Genomic DNA, 23,070 nt, shown 5'->3' with positions numbered 1-23,070 from the left:
ATTATATTATATCCTATCATATATCATATTATAGAGGAAGGATACTTACAGAAGGCTTAACAAGATACTAATGAAAAACTCATTACTCTCTCCTCAGAGTCTGACACAGCCTGACTGTGTTTGGTCATTAAGTAAAAACAATTCACTTGTTGGATAAACAATCTCCAACCACATTCCAAAGCAACAAAACACAGGAGAAGCAAATGAGATAATTATTGTTTTCCTTTTTCTCTGAGGCTTCCCAGCTTCCCAGGAGAAAATCCTGGCAAAGTGATTTTTCAGAAAACAGGATGGTGACACAATGGTGCAGACCTTTCCACACCCCAGCCACCACAGTCCAACCCAGACAAAAACTGGTTTTTAACTTTATTTCATAGATCACAGCCTGGTTTGGGTTGGAAGGGACCTGGAAGATCATCCATGGCAAGGACACCTTCCACCATCCCAGGCTGCTCCGAGCCATGTCCAGCCTGGCCAGGGATCCAGGGGCAGCCACAGCTTCTCTGGGCACCCTGTGCCAGAGCCTCCCCACCCTCACAGGGAAGAATTCCTTCCTAACATCCAATCTAAAGCTCCTTTCTGTCAGTTCAGAGCCATCTGACAGCAGCACAGAGTGCCAGCACAGCAAAGCCTGACCAGCTGACACATCTCCACTGATACAGGGCAGGACAGCTCAGACAGAGCCAACACGTGCTCTGCAATATGTTCACTGCTGGTTTAGAGCAGCACATTACACCAATGCCCCATTCAGAAGATGTCAGGCTGTGTTGGCACATGGTCACAATGTGTTGTTACATGGTAATTTTCCCCTCAGCCCAAATATCTCTAGCTCACATTCTGGCCAGCCACTGCAAGGTAATCCCAGGCAGAAAGAGAAAAAAAAATCCCAAATTCGTTCCCTATTGAGTCTGTGTACAACATAAATCTGTCTCGTTTTTTTCCCCTTGTGTTTCAGCTTTTTGCCTGGCTGCAAGGAAACAGAGGTATAAGAGGAATACATTAAAAAATGCTTTCTTAACACCAACCACAAATTCACCTGTCTCCTCAGTGCTGATACATTTTCCTTCAAAAGTTTGCATCCTTTGACATCTTTGCAGTCCCTCCATGTTCCTGCTGCTGTTTCTCAGCAATAGATAAGAAAACTTCAAAACCTTGCTCTGCAATAATGAGATTCAAAAGAAAAGATTTTTTTTTCCCAATCTTTCTACATAAAAAAGGCCTGAATCAGAGCCCAGCAGTGCACAAATATTACTCATGTCATTGACACTAAGAAAAGGGGAGCTGTGAATAAAAAATGTTAAAAATGAACACAAGGAGCATTGTTTGCATATCAGAAAAATTAATCTACATAGAGAAGTGTAAGAGCCTGCAATTCAGAAAGCAAAGAATTAGGACAGCCCAGCTGAGAATAATTTTCTAGCCAGTTAATTTAATTGCATAAATCATTCCTTTGTTAGCAATAAAGAGATATAATTAAAATGAGATTGCTTCTCATTTCTATTCTCTGGAAACTAAAGGAATTGATTTTGGGGAAAGCATTCTTCCAAATACCAGATCGGCAAATTACATTTACCTTTTTAGAAAGGAGAAATTATTTTGCACTAATATCATGGAGGGTTTAATTAATTATAGATCTGCCATATGATCTTAAAGAAATAATTTACTCAATGCCCACAGAACAGAAGTTTGTAAGTGAGTGCATCCCTCTGATAGATGGTGTGCAGATTTTTACAAACAGGTCACAAGTTGAACAGGTGGCTGTCAGGAGAAATAGGAGGGAATATAATAAATGTTTGAAGATAGGGGATGGTTTGTGAAGAGATTATAAAGCACTGTTTCCTATTTATTGGCATATACCTGGATTACTGGTCTTTGAACCCCTCTGAATTGGTTTTCTTTTAAATATTGTAATGATGGTTGTTTTCTATTCACAAATCTTCAGGGCTCAATAAGCAGTAACAGGTTAATAACAGAACAACAGTCAGAGAGGAAAAAAAACCCAAACATAAAGCCCACCAATTAAACAGAATATTGCTTTTGCTGAATATTGCAGAGGTTGGCCACTGCCAGGCCCCTAACAGGGCTGGAACAAACACATCAGACAGAAGAAATTCTTCCCTCTGAGGCCCTGGCACAGGGTGCCCACAAAGCTGTGGCTGCTCCATCCCTGGAAGTGTCCAAAGCCAGGCTGGACAGGGCTTGGAGCAGCCTGGGACAGTGGAAGGTGTCCCTGCCCATGGCAGGGGTGTTGGAACAAGATGAGCTTTTAGGTCCCTTCCAAGCCAAACCATTCCCTGATTCTGTGACAATATACTCAGCATCCTTTGGGATCCCTGCCTTCCCTTACCACCCTCTCTTTGTAACTCCTTACCATGCAGGGGACCCAGAAAATGAGGAAACTCTGTCTGTTCCATCCCATTTTCCCCCTCCAAGGGCAGCCCCTCTTGCAAAGCCTGCTCAGAAGGCAGGGAGCAGAATCCATTTCCTCTCTGCTGTACCAGGATGGGGTCTCACATCCACTTTCTCCCCAAAACAGATGCTTCTTTCTACATTTTTGAGAGCAGTAGCCATTTCATGAACATTTGTGGTGCTGCCCACTCTCTCAATTGTCCTTTTTGTCAGGCAAAAGCTGCCACCCCTTCCACCTTCCTCCACAAGAAACTCCCCTGCCACCAAGGATTCCCAGTTCCCACAGCTGGGGCTTTGCAAAGGGCAGAACACCAGGTACAAATGTAAATCAGGTACAGGTTTGAGTCAGGTACAAATTTAATTCAGGTACAAATTTAAGTCAGGCTGCTTTGATGAACTCACCAGTCACACAAAGTCTTCCACAGATCTCAGGCAGAGGCTGCCCAGGATCAGCACACCTGGTAAATCCTCCCTACACACAAAAGGTGCCTCTGCCTCATAAACTCTTCCTTTTCTGTGTGCTTTGCAACAGAACAGGAGCAGCCTTGGCTCAGGAACATCATTCCCCATGGGGACCACCGTGGTGGAGTGACAGCACAGCCAGCAGCAGGGACTGTGCTGTGCAGGAGACAGGTAAGGCAAGAAATGGGCTCTGCATGCAAGAGTTAAACAGCAGATAGATCAGATCTCATCAGCTGAGTTTTCCAGGAAAAGCATTGTGTTGCTATGGAAACCCCAACATAACCTGGGTTTTCCCTCCTTTTGTTTGTTCATTTGCTACAAACACTGGCCTCTCCCAGTCCTCCCCAGGTGGACTTGCAGCTTGCAAAAACACTGATTTTTTTTTTCCTTCTAATGCCCATTTCTCTTTGCAAGTACATTTTTCAGTGATTGCCTTTCTCAATATCACTGTCCCAGCCTGCAGACTCTCTCTTTGCAGTAAGGACTGGTTAATGTGCTGCCCATTAGAAACTCAGCTCCTGAACACCTTGCTGTCTTTTCTTCATGGGGAAAAAGGGACAAAATGCTCATGGTCATAAAATTTTTCAGTGAAAAACCGCATGGGAACTTTATCTTGTCACATAGTTTCTCCATTTCCAGCATCTCAAGAAACAGCATTTCCTTTGGAAAAAGGAATTTTGCAGGCAACAAGAATTTGGATGTTCAGTTCCAAGCTTTCTCTTTGGTCTTATTCCCAGGTATCTCCAGCCATTTATTTTACTGTATCATAATAAGGATTGCCTTTCATGAGCCTGATGGAAACATCAAAAGAATCTTTCTAAAACATGCCCTAGATACAAGAGACCTCAGCACACAGGTGCCTTTATCTGCCAGATTTCTTTACTCTGCACCTCACAACCTCGTGATTTACACACACTTGAGCCTTTCACACTCCCTCCTAATCCCCCTGCACAAATAACAGGGAACAGACTCCCAAGTGCAGGCTCCTTCCTCCAGAGCAGCTCCTGCTTTGGCAGCATCAGGGGTCATATCCTTCAATGGAAATATATGTCAGTGAGTTTGAACTTGTAGCTTACCTGGTCCTGGCTGGTCCTAGAATTTATGAAAGCTGAAAAGCTGTTATCCTGAAGCTGAAGATTCAGCAGGTTTTCCTTTGGCTTCCTCAGCAGAGCTGTGGCAGGGATGGAGCATGAATCCAGGGCCACTCTCTGTGCCAACATCCCCACCAAGTGGCCAGCTCCCAGCTCATCCCTCTGCCCCAGCAGCTGAAAATGGGAAAATACAAACCTGGCTCACCTACTCTCACCCAAAACCTACAAAATCTGACTTTTGAGACAGCTCTGAAGATCCTTCCAGCCATGCTCTGGAGTAAAGGCAAGAGAGGAGTGATAAAAATATTTCCTTCCATCCCTTAAAAGGTGTCCTGTTAACCCATTTCCCACCTTAGCCACTGTTATTTTTTCTGCTTGCAGAATTTAAAAGCTTGTGTACAGATAGATTATTGTTAATAACTCCACACATTTCAAACAAGTGTGGCCAGCCCAACTTGCTACAAGTTTTATGTTGTATATGAAATACTAAAGTACACACACACACAAAAAAATTAGATTACACTTTTAAACAGTAGCTAAGGCAGAAAGATTTTAAAAAAAAGGCAAACCAAAAAAAAAGAATATTTTGACAAACACTGCCCTCTTGAGGGAAAGGGAGCTGTATTGCCTTAGCAAAACCACTCTCCCTTCTCTGCTCTCCAGGCCACACTAAACTCCCCCCACTGCCTTGCCATATGGTTCAAGGTGGGTCAAGTTTTTGACAAGCAGCAGTAGGAATCAATTCACACCTAGGAATCAATTATCTGTAGATAAATCATTCCTTAGTTATGATTTATAAGTATTCTAGGTACAAATAAGCAACAGTCAAAGCACAAGAACCTATTAGAAATACAAAAACCTGGAAATCAAGAGTTTTTCTTTCTTCATGAATTGCAGCTTTTATTTTACCCAAAATCTCTGAGACCAGGGTCCAGCCTGCAGCTTTTTCTTTGTCCTGCAAATTCCTCATCACTGGCATACACAAGCATCATCTCTCTAGCCTAAGGATCTTGATCTGCTGATTGGAATAATCCCCTGCAGTATCTGTTGGAAGGTTTTGGAATCCCTCTCCCCAACCAGTTTCTATAAGGAAGGAGATGCTACTGCAATATTTCAGAGTGCACTGGGGGCACTCAGGGACAGGGTTCAGTGCTGGAGGGGGCAGTGCTGGGTTAATGGCTGCACTTCATCTTAAAAGGCTTTTCCAACCTAAACAATTCTGTTACAGTGGGAAAATTTAAAAAAAAACCCTTAAAGCAAAACTTTAGAAGGGTTTGATGCTTTCATAAGAGCTCTAGAAGGAACAAACACCTGCCCTCCCTAACTGACCTGCTAGCACCTCTAGAGATGAGGAATTAAAATTTTAAAGCTGGCTTGAATCATCCTCCTCCTTTCATCACAAAACACTGCTCATGGCACACATTCCTACAAATGTACAGAGCAACATTTTTCAGCTGAAACCTTATGCCAAGTCAGACCCAAGAGAAAAAGGGTTAAATACCTTTATATCAACCAGTGTAAAAATTAACATTTTATTTTTTCCAAATAATGAAAACCACTCACAAGTTAAGGTACAAAACATCAATCTATATTTAAGAGCATCCTAACACAGACTGATGAAGACAGATGAGGGTTCAATGCCCCACAAAGCAGACACAATGGGTTCAAGTATTGAGAAGGAATGTACTGTTAACTAAAATGATATTAAAATGGTACTTCTGAGTGTTTACAGTTCCAAATATTTATGATGAGAGTAACTTGGCATTTAGATGGATGCTACAGCTCTGCCAGGATTTCATCTAAATTGAATAATGGTGGTGGAGCATCACCTGTTACTGACTTATCTTGAACATTCAAGCCAGACCAAGGCACCAGGTGTTCCCAGACCAAAATCTGCAGAACAGTTTCTACAAATGCAGGGTTCTGTCCAAAACGTTGAGCAGTTTGGTGATAGCAACACTTGCAATATTACCACTAAAACCAGGTGCAGACTGAAACACCAGAAATTGAGTGTTTTCTTATCCACATCAGCAAGCTCATGACATCAGGATCAGCCTGGAAAGCTAAACGTGTTCTGACATGGTTTTGGAGAAAGCTGGATTGGCCTGGAATTATTATCCCTCCCATGCAAAGCAGGAGCCCTTGAGTTCAGGTATGAGCACAAACACAATGAAAATAGAACACAAGTTCAGACAGGCTTAGGAAGCATTTACAGAAGATTGAATGCTGAGCAGCCCTTCCCTTATTTCATCAATTTTTTCTGCTCTTGAGGCTGCAGAAGTCTTTACTGCCTTAAGGAGAGATTCATGACACTTGTCCAATACAGCCTTCAAAATTAGGTGTATTTCCTGGAAAGAGAAAATAAAGGGGGAAAAAAAATCCATCAGCAAAGTTAAATCTTGATCAAGCACCAATGTCAAGTGAGTGGTCTGGTGGACTCAAATGATTTCAAGGGTGTCTCATCCATGGCTTAAGGAGCAGCATTCAGCAGCATTAAATATTCACAACACAGAGGGGAGGCTGCTTAGAGGATCACTGCACTGTCCACACTACAACAGGAACATAAGAAGATTTTGGGGGGTAAATAAAAAGTGCTCACCTTGGCTTTTGTTGCTTTTTCTTCAGCATCATCCTTCAGCTGCTCAATTTTGTCCTTTTTCTGTTTGATTTCCTTGCGAATGGCCATAACTTTGTCATACACAGCACCCCTCTTCTCCTGCACTTTGTTAAAATGCCTAAAGGGGACAGGAAAAAAAGTACTGAGCTCATTCCAGATGCAACTGAAGCCCACCACAAGCAAACCTTGCATTTTATGAGCATAAAACCAGCAGCTTCCAGATGCAATGATATATATAGAATTTACTTTCTCAGAAATTCATGTGATTTTTAAACTAGAACAACTTAGGTACAAGAAGCGAAGCTCATTCTTAGCAGGAGCCCATATGCACCTTCCCACCTCAAGGGAACAGTCAGGACATTTCTTTTCACCAGCAAAAACTCCTTTCTTCAATCAAGGTTACCTCCCTTCCCCTCTTGCTTATCAAAGCATTTAATTTTATCACTCAAGGGAAATACCTGATACATTAAAAACATAAATAGGAGCAACTTTTGATGAAAAGGAGCATAAGATTATGTTGCTCTCATTGCTAAATTAAAAGCTGCTTCTCACAGAATCATTTAAGTTGGAAAAGACCTCTGAGATCAACCTATGAACACCCCCTTGTCACTTTGACCATGGCACTTGGTCTTTCCTTGAACACCTCCAGAGGCAGTGACTCCACACCACCCTGGGCAGCCCATTCCAATTTCTGTCCAGAAATTCCTCCCAATGCCCAACCTATTTTCCTTCCAAATACTTCATTTTAGCTGGTACAATACACTAAGTGCCATTCTGCACACAAACCTCAAGCCTGACTAAATCTTACTTGACTCTCCCATCCATGTGCAAGCAGCTCCCTTCCATCACAGCCAAGAATGTTCCATATTCCCCTTCCTCTCTATCTGTGTAGATGAAAATTGTTTAAAAATCAATTTTCTCCCTAAAAGCTCAGCACTAAGCTCACAGTGAAGCCAGGACCTTCCAGGGCTGCAGTTTGGTGCTGCCTTCAGCATATGGGAGGAAGGAAGAGGGGCTGAGAGGCTTTGATCAAATGACACTTTTCCTTTTGTTTTAGAAGCATCATGTCAGGATAATGCTCCTCTGAGATGCGAGCCCCATTTCCCCATGGGTCTTGAACATCTTTGATAATGAGCAAAAGTGGCAAGGGAAATTATGAAAAATTCATGAAAGGCAAATGGGGCTTTGTTGAAGTCTGATAAGTTGGAAAATTATCCCAATGTGACATTCTCTTTAAGAAGATAAAAGAATCAAGAATAAGCATTATAAATTAAATTAGTGCTCCAATAAAAGAATTGCTGTCAAGTCACATTGCAATTATTGATTTGAGACCCCAAATCCCTGCCTGCAGCATTCCTGGTCTTCATACAGAGCTGTCCCACACTGCTCATTTTCCCCTCAGTGCTAAGCTGTGTGTTTGTAGCAGACATGGACTTTGGCAGCACATAACAAAGACATAAAGCAGCAGCAGGCAGAAACATCAACCCCTCCATACTCGAGCACGGTGCACTTGTGCTGCTCAATATCTTCACGCATCTTTTGGAGCTGGATCTCAGCTGTAGCAAGCTTCTCATGTTTTGCAGTCACCACTCTCTTCAGGGACATTTCATCTGTCTTGGCCTTTTTCAGCTCTACCTGAGAACTCTCAAGCTGGTCCTCCAGATTTCTGGCCTAGAGTACAGAAGTATAGAAATAAATGAAATAGAAAGAAATTAAATGGGGACAGGAAATTATCAAGACAGCATACTCTGTAAATGTGCTAAGATTACAAGTAGCTGGCTGCTTTTTGAAGATTTGATTGCCAGCTCTTTCTCTGATTATAAATACATCCATATGGACAAGGTCCCCTTGCTCAGGATGACTTTCAGAAGTGACTTTGACTTCTGCTCTAGCTTTTTGCCAAGCCTCATTTGAACACATGCTATACAAACACCCAAAAAGACTCCATAACATTTTTCAATTGCTCCTAACAACTGCACTCTCCCAAAACCTAGTGGCAAATAGCAAGGGACTGTATTGTGACAAACATTTCATCAGAGAATGTCTGGCTTAGCAATATTAATAAATTTAAAGGCACTTAAGACATGACTCTTCCTGATGTAACAATTTTTTATTCTTAGTTTCCACTCTCAAGGCAGAAGAAACTCGATTTCACTTTTCTTTTCCCATCATTTCCTACCAACAACCCCAAGACAGCTCCAACTATTTTAGGTCAGGTTTCTATGGCAACAAAGCCCTTGACTATTCAAAGTGGTCAATAGCTAGTGCATAGTACATTAGCTAGTGCCACCCAGCAAAGCAGCAGCAATGTTTTACTGACATTTTTAAGAAAGAACTTGGAAACTTCAAAATGTCATTCTTTACAGTGAAAAGGAAAGAGGGGAACATTGCTTAGACATCAAACTCTCCCCTAACAGGATATAATTTGGATAATACAGACCTCTGATGATACACTGGCCAGTCTCTCCACATTTTCTCCCTGTATTTCCATCTTCTTTTGGTACAACTGCAATTCCACTTGGCATGATGGCAGAACCTCAACTACATCTCTATAACCTTCATATTTCTCAGTAACTTCTTGCTTTAAAGAGAGAAAAAGACTATCAATAAACAGCTTTAGAGTTCTTTTATATAGAATTAAAGCATATTGAACTTTGGACCCTCCCCTCATTGTTTAAAGACCTAAGAAGTAATATTTAAGAGGTGGTGAAATGAGCTCTTCATAAAAAAATAAAAGAAAGGCATTTATTTGGAAGCACAGAAATAAAGGTGACATACAAGTGTTTTACACTGAATTAGTCAGTAATCAGCTTTTTCCAAGAGCTTTCAGAAAAAAAAAAAAAAAAAAAGTTGTGCAGTGAAGAAATTCTACACTGGTAAAACAAGAGTTATGTAAAGCTTCGTATCTGAAATTACAGCAATTGAGTTTACACCTTTGGAACAAAAATAACCATCAGAGGCAAAGTGCAAACCACTGAAGTGTGAGCAATCTCAAACCACAAAAATGAGTGGAGATTATAATTTAGAAAAGAATAAATAAATCTAGGTGGGAACTCAGTGTTCAGCATAGTAGTGAAGACAGCCATCGATTCCAGAAACAGTGAATAACAACAGAAGCATTATGAAACACATGTTCTAAATACAAAGATATTTGGGAGCTGACAAAATATTGTCTCCTCTGGAGAGCAAACAGCCAAACAGATTCAAGAGTTCAACACCTGATTTTACAAGTGACTGCAATTGCTTTTCAAAGGGAAAAAACCAGCCCATCAAAAATACACCATCACCTCTACCACAAACCTTCAATTTTCTGAGGCTGTGATTTCATTTCAGACCAACCACTGTCCTGCTGGTGTTTTACCATCACTCAAGAAGCAGCTCTAGATGATGACAGTCCAGTAAAACATGCTTTTTCTAACAGAACACCTCCTTGTGTGGACAGAGGACAAGCTCACCTTAGATCTCTTCAATTTCTTAATAGTCTCTTTCATCATCTCGTTGTAACTTTTCCGTTCTTCTGGACTCTCCACAATTTTGGATTTCAGCTGCTCTTGTTCTTCTTTCAAAGTAGCCAGAGACACTTTGCACTCATTCTAGTTAATGACACAAACACTTTCAATTTTAGTAATTAGGTGAACAAAGAGGAATTGTGTAGCAAGGTTTGCCATGGTCTTATGACTAGACAGGTTCTTTGGTGTGTAGTCATTCCTCATTAGGAAGTTCTAAAACTAAATTCCTCTAACCAGCATTAACATTCCAAATCAAAGCAATCAACAGCCTATTTTGCTTCCCACATTTGCTTAAAGGGGTGCAAAAGAACAGCAGTTAACTGGTGTTTTCCACCAAGAGCCTGCCAGCTAATCCTAGAATGGTTTGGGTTGGAAAAGACCTCCAAGATCCTCTCATTCCAACCCCTGCCATGGGCAGGGACACCTCCAAGCCCCATCCAGCCTGGAATACTGCCACAATCTCTCTCCCTCAGAACTCCTGACCTAGGGATACTGAGGCAGTGACTGCAACATTCCTGAGCCAACTCTGTCACCCTGGGAGAAGAGCAACAAGTTCAAAACCTCCTGTTGTGCCTCATTAGCTCACTCTATGCAGGCAAGGTAAACCCACAGCACCTCAGAGGTCCAGATTTCTAGTGACTTAATTCCAAGAATAATCTGATCCTAGAAAGAGAGATGATCTCTCAGTTGATCTGCAGCCAGCAGCACACAGAGGTGTACTCACCAGTTTTTGGGTTCTCTCAGCAATATCTGTCTTCTTTTGAGAAGTCACTTCTTGCAAAGCTGTCTGAAAAAAAAAAGCACCAAGCTTTCAACAAGCATCTCTACAGCTGGTACCTGCCTTATCCTTCTATCATAGATCTGTCCACAGGAGAAATCCCCCATTTATGGGTTCTTTGGAATGCCACAACCAGCAGAAAAAAAACTGCAATCTGTAAGATTTCAAAGACAGGAAAGGAGAATATTGTCACCAAAACCACTGGAAGCACTAGGGAGGCAGCCAGCAGTGGGTAACTAGGAATAGGGATAAGAGATTGGCCATCCCTATTCTTATTGACCCTGGCAGCTATTATACTCCTACAACTTTCTTTGCCAGGGGCTCTCTTCTTCAGGGAAAAATATAATTTAACATAAAGTCCCAAATAATAGTCAAGCACAAGGTTAATAATGCTAATAACAGAAATATGACTTGACAAAACAAAAAAAATCCTGACCATAGATTATTATTTTCTTTCTCTCAAAGGAGCTGAAAAAGTTATTTATGAGACCTGAGAGGCAAGTTTCCACTGCTGAAAAGTTACCCCTGCAATTAACCCCATTCCTTCTGCCAGGCATTCCCTTGGGTGACCCTTCTTAGGCCTCATTTCTTGCCATGGCCCACCTCCAGTTCCAATTCTTGGAATTCAAATGGAAAACAAAGAGGAACATCCCTGTGTTCCTGTTTGGAAGTGTGATGTGCATCTCCCAAGACATTGCAGAAATGCATTTCAGAAAAAGACTCAACTATACTTTTGTATTCCCCAAGTCTGATTTAAAGCACATTTCACATTCCTCACAGTGAAACAAAGAGGGCTCCAACAGCATTTTGCTAAAATGGCCATTGCTTTAAAACAAAAAAAGTCCCTTTTATCCACTGAGTTGGAGGGAAGGGAATAAGATCAAGAGAAGTGAGGGGCCCACAGCAGGTTTTCAGAGAAAGACAGAACAAGGCCCTACTTGTTTCCGCCGATAGTCCTGCCTCAGCAGCTGCTCCAGCTCCCGAATGCTCTCTGTGAGCTGCTTGATCTCTGCCTCATGTTCAACTGGGACTGTGCTGAGGGAAAAATAAAGATATTGGGCAGTTTCGGCATCATTATAGTCCAGTCAGAGTACAGCAGATAAAACAATCACTGTCTCCACAGAGTTTACAGCCAGTAACTTCAGTAATCAGAGCAAGACAGTCTCAAATGAATATATCTTATTTCCCTTTGCTTGTAAGATTTTGCAGTTGAAGCAAAATCTAAAGAGCTATTTTGGCAAGAAGTGGTACAAACATAGAGGACTAAGTTTAAAGATCATGTTAAGCAAAGCATGAAAGTACAACACTCCTACCAGTTTTAGGGGTGACTTTCATTTATAATATTTGCATATTACCTGTCATATAAATAGTTTATATTAGTGTAGGCCTATCCCAGCTAGGGACCCCCTGTGTAGCACACACCAAGAGCAGCTGTCAGAAAAAAAAAAACACTTTGTTTTGAAAGCTCTCTTGGAAACCAGCCATTTCTTCATCCTATTATCCACAAGCAAAAACAAAACTTAATGGTGCAAAGACACAGGCAGTGGGGCTAAATGGCCTGAAAAACAGAGATTGTGGCAAACATGTCAAATAACTAAGGAAGACAACTTTACTCATGTATTAAGTTAAAGATGAGCTTCCTCCAGCTGTTGAAGGGATAAAGACACATCACTAAAAGCTAAGTAAGAGCAAAAAGTTCCAACCTAGTTCTCCACATACAAATACAGAATTCCCTCAATGCAACCATACACTGTAAAAGTTTTTGGGTTTTTTTTTTTCCTCTGCCAGCAGGAAATAAATCTCCTCAGCTCCCTCTCATCAGACTTGTGCTCCAGAGCCTTCCCAGCTGCACTGCCCTTTTGTAGACACACTCAATGTCCCTCTTGCAGTGAGGGGCCCAGAGCTGGATGCAGCACTCAGGGAGTGTCACAGGGGGATGGACACTGCCCTGGTCCTGCTGGCCACACTTGCTGATACAGGCCAGGTGCCACTGGCCTCCTTGGCCACACTGCTGGATCTTGTTCAGCTGCCGTCAACCAGCACCCCCAGGGTCTCTCCTGCTGGGCCACATTCCAGCCCCTCTTCCCCAAGCCTGTAGCTTTGAACCAAGTTACTATGACCCAGAATGGGGCTCTGCACTCAGACTTGTTTAGTCCCACAGAACTGGCCCACTGATGCAGCCTAAGCAGGAAAGGCAAGCAGTGCATCTCACAGGGCTTTACTCCACACACTCACTTCAGTTTCTCCAGCTTCAGTGCTGCCTCCCGATTCACAGCCTCCAGGTGTTGGTTTTTCTCCATAGCTAATTTCTGCAAGTTAAATATTTAATTTTAGAGAAGTGGGCTTTTATTAGAGCCTTGCTCATCATTATTTCACATGAAATGCACCATCTCTCAACTACTGAGACATTCAGAACAGAAGCCACCTACAACCCCACTTTTCTCAAAATGGTACAAGGTGTCAATCCTGCACTTACCAGGCTGAAGTATCCAATAATTTATTGTAAGGGAAAATAAATATATATAGAGATATATATACACACACATATATATCCACATATATGTACATATATACACACACATATATATAAAATATAATATAATATAGATAGATTATGTATATAAAATATAATATATATAAAATATAATATAATATAGATAGATTATGTATATAAAATATAATATATAGATTATATATATAATAATATATTATATATAGATTATATAGATAAAATATATAATAATATACATCAAATAATATATATAAATTATATATATGTATATATATTATTTATAAATATATATATATATATATATATAATATTTTTCCCCCAATATATTGGAGGAAAAACCCTTTCAGTAACACCCAAAGTAATAATCAGCACCTTCCTGAATTACTTGGCTACATTTAACATCCCAACATGTTACAAAAACCTGAAGTTAAAGCACAATCTTCATGCTCCTGGTTCTAGGTTAATATTAGTTATATTTTTATAGGTATCTGGGATAAATCACCACCTAATCTTACATAGCTCTGTTGCAGCTCCAAGTAGGCCTCACGCCGGAATTCTCTGAAGTTCACAAAGTTGAGGATGCCACTCAAGAAGCGAACTGTCCTCTTGGTCTCTGAAAGAAGAATTGCAAGAGCTCACTGAGCTGGTTTCCAAAAGCATTGCAATTGCTTCCAAAAAGTTGGGCCAAGTGTAATTCAAGGAGACAGAAATTACAAAACACAGTCCAAATTAGTTCTTCCCCCACTCAGCTTGCAAAGATTTCAGACTACACAAAAACCAGCACCCAGCTGGTTACCAACACTTAGCAATTCTGTGTAATTTAACAAATGAATAGTGGCACCTGGGAGAAAAGGCTGTTAACACACAGCCTCCCATTCCAACAGAAGCCAGGGAGAAAGAGTGTCAATCTTGAGCTACAGCTCTGAAGAGAGAGCCTCTCTGCAGCTATCAGCCAAACTGAAGGCAGCAATTTGAACTGCAGGGACTTTGTCTTTATTCCAAGCAAACTTTCTGAAAGATGATTACAAAAGCTTTGAATGTCTTAGACAAGACAGATCCAGAAGTGAAAGATTTCTTCAGAGCAGCATTTTCCAAGTTGTCTGTGTTGTGGCAGAATCACAATTGGGTATTGAAAGGAGTGGAGCACAGGCATAAGAAATCCTAAAGCATTCCAGAGCTGTCAGGGTAATTTTCATCCCCATCTATTATTACACTGTATAAGTATGTCACAGCCCATCTCCAGACCAGCAGTTCAACAGATTCACAGCATTCAAAGCTGCCCTCAGTTACTGACCTGCACCAGGCCACATCAGGAACAAGAGCTGTCCACTAGAAGCAGCTTGTTTAAGGGTCAGAAGAGCAGCCAGAGGGACATTTCTCCACACTAGACACCCATTTGGCTATGCCCAAGGAGAAAAAGCACCTGGAATACCAAGCAGCACCCAGGAAACACAAGGATTACAAGGCACTTGCTTACTTGGGTTTAAAACATCAGCAATCTGGAAGTCACTGATCCGGCACATGGGCAGCAAGCGCTCCCTGCAAGGAGAACAAAACACAACCTCAGCTGAGAGACTGTGACTCAGGTTCTGTGACCATGGCTCTGTTCTTGTCCTGTTCCCATCTGCTGCAAAATAGATCTTGTCCTCTCGTCCCAGAGCATCTGCCCAGCAAGCACAAGGCAAGCATCTTCAACTTACATGTGAATATACAAATTGCAGACAGGTAGAAAGCCTTCATGGATCTGTGGGTACATTATGTCAACGTTGAGTGGCATCTAAAGAGTAAAAAGAGTAAAAAGAGTAAAAAGAGAGTCAGTGCATAAGTAGAGAATACTTAAAACAAAAATTATGCAGCATTTTCCACAGCATAAAATAATTAAAAACACTGATGATGATCTTCCCATCCACAGGGAAAGCATATTAGAGGCTGAAAAATGTCAACAAGGTAATTAGCACACTATTTTAAGGGTCAACTTTGGCTGGAAAAGCATAAAAATACAATAATAACTAAAACAGCAACATTACAAACTCTGGAATTGAATCTAAACTCTGTTTCATTTTGTTCATGACTTGTGCAGCACAACATTATACAGCTACCAGCAAGCAGCTCCTTCTTTAAACACCCCAAAATTGACACACTCAGCTGCTTCATGGAGAAGTCAGGAGGAGAATGTAGTGGCACACTATCCCCTTTCTCTGACATTTTAAACCTCACAGCACAGTCTGGCAGCTGCTGGCACTGCCTGGGAAGAACAGAGTTACCTTGTGCACATAATACTCTTCCCTTTCAGTTTATCCAGAAAAGCCATGAGACAAAACCATTTATTCTCACTTTCAAGGATCAGATCTTGACTACCAGAGACAGTAAGTAAATTAACTGTAAGTTAATTTAGGTATCAGCCTCTCCTCACTTTTCTCTGAGTTAATGGAGGAGTGGAGATGATCCAATATAAAAAACAACATTTACATTCTTTCCAGACCAGTCCAGCCTCCTCTAGCAGGAGCCCAGTATAGATTTTTAAGGGATGGTGTCCCTCCAAAAGCTTGCCCACTCCCTCCTGGACCTTACAAACATTTCTGGCACCCTGAGCATCCCAAAGAACAGGTAAGGCCAGTATTTTTTTCCTTTCACATCCCACCACCCCTGCCACAGGCAGCCCTACCATGTAGGCGTGCTCCAGTCGGATGCCACACACTTTCTGCAGGATTCTCAGGTAAATCAGGTGTAAAACTTCAAGCTGCAGGAAGAGAGGACATGAATCAGGATTCCATATGTTTGATTACTCAAGGCTCCCAGGTCAGGCCATGAAAGCATTCAGCTTTTAACACATGAAGGCTGAATTCACGACAACCAAGTTTCACTTCCAACATTTTTTCAGTTCAAGCATTACTTGTTGATAATTCAGTTTCAAGGGGCAGCAGTCAGCTTGGGCAATTACAGCCCTGACTGTGTGTGTCTGGCATTGGTTTTCATTACACTGCTGCTTGCTGAACAGTTTCCAAACCAAACAATGCCAAATAACCTAAAAAAGGTCATAGAAATGACAAACCTGCAGCAACAAGTGCCCTTCATTAGATTATTAAAATTAAGACAAAAAAAATCACTTACAAGCCATACGATTTTTCATTTATAGCACTTATCTATGATCAATTTTGCTTCTTAAAAACCATCTAAACAAGCAGGGCCAGACCCCCCTCACCGCAGGCTCAAAAACAGGCAACAACAGCACCAGGAATCACTCAGAGGCATCAACTCCGCTTTAAAGCCACTTTTCTTCACTCACTAACACTAAATGCTCAGAGCGATGAAACGGGGTGAAGCAGGGAGGGGTTTAAAAGCACTAAATGGATCCGGCAAGGTGTTGGAACTATTCTGACCCAGTTCCCACGGAACTGGGGAGGACAGGCCATGTGCTGCTTAAACCTGAAGTTAAAGCACAATCTTTATGCTCCGAGTTCTAGATTAATATCACTTATACTTTACAGGCATCTGGAATGAAACAGCACCTAATCTTACATAGCTCTGTTGTAGCCCCAAGCAGACCTCACGCCGGAATTCCCTGAAGTTCACAAAGTTGACACCACGGCGCTTCCCGGCGAGGCCCGAGGAGAGCCCCGAGACCGCTCCGAGCCCACCCCCAGCCCGTTCCACCCAACCCCGCTGTCACTCGGGCCGGCCCAGCGCGTCCGTCCCATACGGGAGCCGGCGTGGCCCGGAGCAGCCCCGCGCCCCCCGCACGCACCCTGGGGTTGCCGAACACGTCGCCCTTGACCAGGTTGCGGGCCTCGGCGCCCTCCAGGATGTGCGAGCGGAGGTAGCTGATGATGTCGTCGGGGCTGTAGCGGGGGAAGGTCATGGTCTCCATGGCGGCGGCGGTGGGGACCCAACGGCGGGGACCCAACGGCGGGGACGCGGCGGCGGCAGTACTGCGCGCCTGCTGCTTGAATCCTCCGCGCCCCACCCCCGCCCCCTCGCTGACCTATCAGAGATCGCATCGTCACTGGGAGGCGGGGCTCAGCGCGTTCCCGCCCTCTCTTGGCCTATCAGCGGCCGCGGTGTCGTGGTGGGCGTGGTTTGTCAGGCCCCGCCCCGGCGCGGCCGTTGGCCGTGAGGGGAAGGGCGGGGTGAGGCGGCTGTGTCCCTCCGGAGCCGTCAGGCGGGGCTGGCAGCGCTTCTAGAGGAGTCATAAAATCCCTGGAAGGAGCGTTAAAGTTCACCTAGTTTTCCGTCTGATATGAGCAGGGACACTTTCCACTATCCCAGGTTGCTCCAAGCCCTGTCCAACCTGGCCTTGGGCACTTCCAGGGATGGGGCAGCTACAGCGTCTCTGGGCACCCTATGCCTCATCACCTTCCCAGGGGAGAATTTTTCCCTAATATCCACTCCAAACCTGCCCTCTTTCATTCCCCCTTGTTCTTTCATTATCTGCCCATGTAATGAGTCACTCTTCCTCCTTTCCAAAAACCCTTTAGGTGAGGTCTCCCCATAATCCTCTCCAGGCTGCGCAGCCCCAGCTCAGCCTGTCCTCACACCAGAGTTGCTCCAGCCCTCTGAGCATCTTCATGGCCCCTCCGGACCCGCTCCAGCATCTCCACATTTTGTGCTGAGATCCCCGGACCTGGACCCGCTACTCCACATGGGACAAAACCTCGAGCCAATGCCAGCCCAGCATTGCACAGGACTCTTGCCTAACCAGTACCACCCCTTGCAGTGTGACACTGTGAAAAACGCCAATTTTTTTTTTTTTTAATCTTAAAAGTTTAATTGTAATAAAATGGTTCTGAAAATAGTAATATAATTAGAGTAGTAATAATAATTTGGACAATTTGGATTAGGACAATATGAGACAATAGAAACAAAGAGTTACACACAGTCTGGGTACCTCTTTCTGGGCAAAATAAGCCCGAAAAAGGACCCACGTTAACAGAGGATTAACCCTTAAAAACAATAACCTGTTACATATTCATACACCTCATACATGATGTATAAATTCCATTCAAACAAAGGATTCTGACTGGTCAGTGTCAAATCCTCTGAATCCTAATGGTGTCATCATGGCTGAGCGAGGCGGGAAGAAGTTAATTTCTTCTGATAATGGAGCAATAAATTCTCTTTCTCTGAAAGATTCAGGTGTCCTGTGGCTGCTGCCTTACTGCGAGTCCTTTCTTTAGGAAAAAAGTATCTTACATAGCATAGTTTCTATTTTAACATTTTGTTATATCGTAAAACTATATTTAACACACCACTTAAGAAAATTAATACAGCATAAATTTCTAACATAACTTTCATAACATAATAGTAATTTTAATATTTGCAAAAAGCCAATCATAAAAGACGCATTTTTCACGACATTTCTGATAAAGTTTAGGCTGTTCACGCTCTCCCTACAAAGTTCTGATGCTCCCACACCATGCACAGCTTCCCACACCTCCACCCAGCTGGAAGCAGGCCACCAAGGTCCCAGCAGTGTCCCCGAAAACAGGCAGCTTCTGCAAGCCACTGACACCACGGAGGTGTCACCTGGCACCGAGTGTGAGACAGAGGCGCTCCAGCCACTGTTCCACACTTGCCCGTGTAAAAGCCAGGCTCGGTTTCCAGCCGGGCACTCTGCCAAGGGCTCAGGTGAGCCACAGAGCTGGACACCTCCTCGGCATGGCTGGGAGGGCAGTGCAGCTGCCATAGGACTGCTTGCAGTCCATGAAGGGCTAAGCGGCCTGGAAGGTCTCAAACCATGTCCCCTTCAGGTAGCCCACGGTCCCTGAGCCTCGTGCTCCTTCTGGGGATGGCATCCCAGGGGATCAGCTGTCCGAGCAGGTGTAGCTGTCAGTACCTGGAGGTGAACTGCACCGGGCAGCAGCTGCAGGAGTTCCCTGTGGACATCCCTCTGGACACCAGGCAGCTGATTCTGGCAGCAAACAACGTCTCGTACCTGCCACCAGTGGAACTGAGCTTCCTGGCTGATTTGGTCTATCTGGACTGCAGAAAGAACCTCTTGGGGGATGACCTGGATTTCACTTTCATTGGCGTGGCCAGGCTCGTCTATCTGGACCTCAGCTTCAACAACCTCTCCCAGGTCACTTTCAGCACCTTCTCCCACCTCCTCAGCCTGGTGGTACTGAAGATCTCAGACAATCCCAACCTTGTGGCCATTGAGAAAGATGCTTTTGCCAACAACACCTGGCTGAGGCACCTGGATGTGAGCCGGACAGGCTTGACCTTCCTGGACACCAGCACCGTCCGGGACCTGCCCAACCTGAGGCTTCTGGGGCTCAGTGACAACCTGTGGCACTGCAACTGTTCCTTTTTGGATTTCATCACCTGGATGATAGAGAGCGATGTGCATTTTCCAGGTGAGGGCTGTGTGAGCACAGATGTGTGTGGAACAGAGAGAGCCCTCTGTTCGACTTCCCAAAAGTTCAGTTCATGGGGCTGTGCCACTGCATGCCATTTTCTGCTGTCACACAAACCAGGGATGGCGCAGCTGGGTTACACACATGACAAATCCCTCTTGTTCACATCCTAAGCCGGGGAGGTGTGGTGTGCAGCTGGGACACTGCTGCTTCCCTAAAACACCTGGATCCAGCCTCAGGTGTTCCTGGGGGCACAGCACCCCATGGCTGCAGTACCAAGAACGAGGAGCCCCACACAGCTCCAGGGAGATGTGCACTGGGAAAATCATTGCTGTGAATTTCCTGCCTTGTCTCCACCCCAAAGTCAGCTGTTGCTCTTCATATTGAGAGATTCTATAACTGGGCCTTGGAGAGGCTGAGGCAGGGCAATCACCAGTTCCCTTTCCCATAAAAACACTTGTCCCAAGGGTGATGTTTTGCTTTGCAGCTGCAGCACATGGACTTAGCTTTTCCATTCTGGAAAGAGACACAGCACAGCACACATGAACAAGAAAAGCTTTGGTTTCAGTAGTGCAGGGCACAATGATGAGAGAGAGATGCAAGAGAGAAATTGGTTGAGAAAGTCTGTCCACTGAATAAGAGAAGGCTACAAAAGAGCACAAGGGGAAAAAAGGGAAGGGCAGCTGGAAGCTGGTGTTAGGACAGAACTGAATTAAAGACGTCTCAGGGTCTTTATTAGGTGTAGTAAGCTTCTTCTAGACAATAAAGGGTTTCTTTTTCCACATACAGGCAATTATGGGACAGTGGAATAAAGTACAGCTCTCAGCAGTGAGATTGCAGATAACCCACTGAACCCTGCAACAGGAGAATAAAGCTCATTGCAGGCTGTTGGGGAGGGGAGGAGTAGGAAATGCAGCCTTAAACTGAGGGTTGTTCCAGGCCAAAGGGATACTGGGACAGAGCTCTGGAATCTGCTGCAAGCAGACCCCAGCCTGGCCTTTAGCAAGGCTCCTGACCTTCAGAAATATCTGTGCAACAGAGTTTTGACACAAAGCTGCCCAAGTTTGGATGGATTTGGGTGACAGAGAGATAAAAGCTCTTCAGTTTTACTCGGGGCCAGTATCAAGATCAACATGAACAACATCACTCAGCCATATACAAAACAGTGTAATGCAATAAAAATTCCCCTCCACCACTCTCCCATTCCATCCCATGCATGGAGCAGTGCTCCCTTTCCCTCAGGCTCTTCCATCCTGTCCATCCAGGATGTCCCCACCTCAGTGACCGTGTCTGTGGGGCTCAAAACCTGCAGAGGATGGCTGGGGGCACACCCTGCACCACATTGATCCTTCACTAACTTGAAAGGGAGCAGGCAGCATCTGTTTTATCACTGCAGATATTGCAATATGACAGGGTATGGTTGTTATTTCAGTGGAACTGAATCATTGATGAGTTGCCTCACAGAGCAGGTAAGGCTGTGCCTGACTGCAAACCACCCTCCTTGTCAAACCCACAGCAGCCTCATTATTCCAGCATAATTTAGGCTGTATCACTTCAGAAGGTGTTTGAGATTTAAAAAAAAACCAGCAAAAACAGGTGCTCTTATGTGAAGATGAAAGTGCTCAATCAGCAGAGATGAGGAGGGCAGGGACAGCAGTTTGCCACAGTGGCATAATCCAGTGGGCAGTAGAATCCTATGGAGCCAACACTGCAAAAAATATTCTGGCAACCTGGGAATTGTGCTTTGGCAAGGGTTTAGCACAGGTTTGGTATGAGTTTGGCTGTCAGATTTTACCCAAGCCATGGGGGGGGAGGGCATGAAATCTGCAGCTATTTTTCAGGCCTTTAGCAAGCCTCCCATAATTTTTCTACCAGCACTCCTATTCATTAAATGATGATACAGGCTAGAGAGTCCTGCTTCTGCTCATGTCTCTGCAGATGCTGACAACATCACCTGCTTCACCCCAGCAGGGCTGCGTGCCCTGAGGATGCCAGCAGCAGAGGCACAGCTCCACTTCAGCTGCCTGACCCAGCTGCACAAGCAGGATTATGTCTTTCTGGGCCTCGTTGGCTTCTGCATATTCCTTGCTGGCACCATGGCAGCCTGGCTGGCCGGTGTCTGTGCTGTCATCTACGAGGCCCATGCCTCAAAGGGAGAGGAAGAGGAGGAGGAGGAAGAGGAAGACACAGCCACTTAGAATCAGCCCTTCTGAGCTCCCATTGTGGGAACTAAAGGCAGGACCTTCCTGCCTGATTTCCCATGTTGTCCCACCCTAGATTTTTTTTGTTGGTGGTGGTTTTTTGGGTTGGTTTTATTTTTTGGGGGTTTGTTTTTTGGTAAGTGAAATAAAACTGCAAGAGAAGGAAGTATCTGTGCTCCAGTTTCACTTGCTGTGCTCTGGTTTCACTTGCTGTTCTTTACCCAGTCTTCTACCACTGGGACTCAGGATATTGGCAAAATATTCATTTTGGGCAGGTGTGAGAGGTGTGCACAGTGCCAGGCATTTCCACCTCCAACCTACCTTGGGACCACAGAACAGTAGGAACATAAGGACTGGCTTGAAAAGGTACTGAAATATGGGAGAGGTCCTGGCACTGTGCTGTAGCCAAGGAGGTCACCAGGCCCTTCCTGGCCAAAAATCCCAGCAGGGCTTACAGGGATCAGCCTACACAGCTGGAGCCCCAGGGAATTACTGGATTGTTAGAGCCCCAGGAAATCCAAGAACTTCCAGCTTTGGAAAGGCAAAGAGATTAAAACCAGGACTTTTAGGAGCCCAGGATCCCACTGGTTCTTCCTTTCTTTCTCATTACACTGGTGACAGCAAAAGAACCCTCTGTGCTTCTGCAGTGCAGCCAGACCGCCTGTGCCTCCACCGTTGTATGAACTGGAAAGTCCAGCTCTGCTTTTGTGTCACACAGTCCTCAAACTGGAATGTTTTATAAAGTAAAAATATTGCTTACACGCTCTCCAAATATTCTCGGAAATGGGTTGTGTGTCCATACCAAAGTGTCAGAGTTACATCCACAGGGAGATGCAAGATCCTCGTTACCACCAGCGCTGGGAATTGCCAAGGGAAGTATCTGCTTACATGACCGTGAAAAATGTCAATCACTTGGTTTTAAAATTTTAAAAGTTTAAGGATAATAAAATGGTTATAAAAATAGCAATATAATTTAATTAATAATAATTTGGATAATTTGGATTAGGACAATATGAGACAATAGAAACAAAGAGTTATGGACAGTCCAGGTACCTTTTTCTGGGCAAAATAAGCCCAAAAAGGACCCACATTAACAGAGGATTAACCCTTAAAAGCAATAACCTGTTGCATATTCATA

General features: G+C 43.9%; 2 protein-coding genes across 2 annotated transcripts; one reads left to right on the top strand and one right to left on the bottom strand.

Annotated features, from left to right (window-relative positions):
• Positions 1 to 5,528: 5,528 nt before the first annotated feature.
• NUF2 (NUF2 component of NDC80 kinetochore complex) lies at positions 5,529 to 17,246 on the bottom strand. The gene is made up of 13 exons (XM_066555914.1): positions 17,124 to 17,246; positions 16,044 to 16,118; positions 15,079 to 15,155; positions 14,856 to 14,917; positions 13,894 to 13,991; positions 13,102 to 13,175; positions 11,805 to 11,901; positions 10,813 to 10,875; positions 10,035 to 10,172; positions 9,020 to 9,160; positions 8,075 to 8,250; positions 6,562 to 6,697; positions 5,529 to 6,310 (listed from the first exon to the last, which is right to left on the bottom strand). Exons 1-13 carry the CDS (start codon positions 17,244 to 17,246, stop codon positions 6,161 to 6,163), a joined length of 1,410 nt encoding a protein of 469 aa, XP_066412011.1. The 3' UTR covers positions 5,529 to 6,160.
• Positions 17,247 to 18,933: 1,687 nt separating this feature from the next.
• LRRC52 (leucine rich repeat containing 52) lies at positions 18,934 to 21,929 on the top strand. Its single transcript, XM_066556161.1, has 2 exons — positions 18,934 to 19,731; positions 21,670 to 21,929. Exons 1-2 carry the CDS (start codon positions 19,113 to 19,115, stop codon positions 21,927 to 21,929), a joined length of 879 nt encoding a protein of 292 aa, XP_066412258.1. The 5' UTR covers positions 18,934 to 19,112.
• Positions 21,930 to 23,070: the final 1,141 nt, after the last annotated feature.

Source organism: Molothrus aeneus, chromosome 9 (assembly GCF_037042795.1).
Source record: "Molothrus aeneus isolate 106 chromosome 9, BPBGC_Maene_1.0, whole genome shotgun sequence".
Taxonomy (NCBI): Eukaryota; Metazoa; Chordata; class Aves; order Passeriformes; family Icteridae; genus Molothrus; species Molothrus aeneus.
This window is presented reverse-complemented; position numbering and strand designations above follow the sequence as displayed.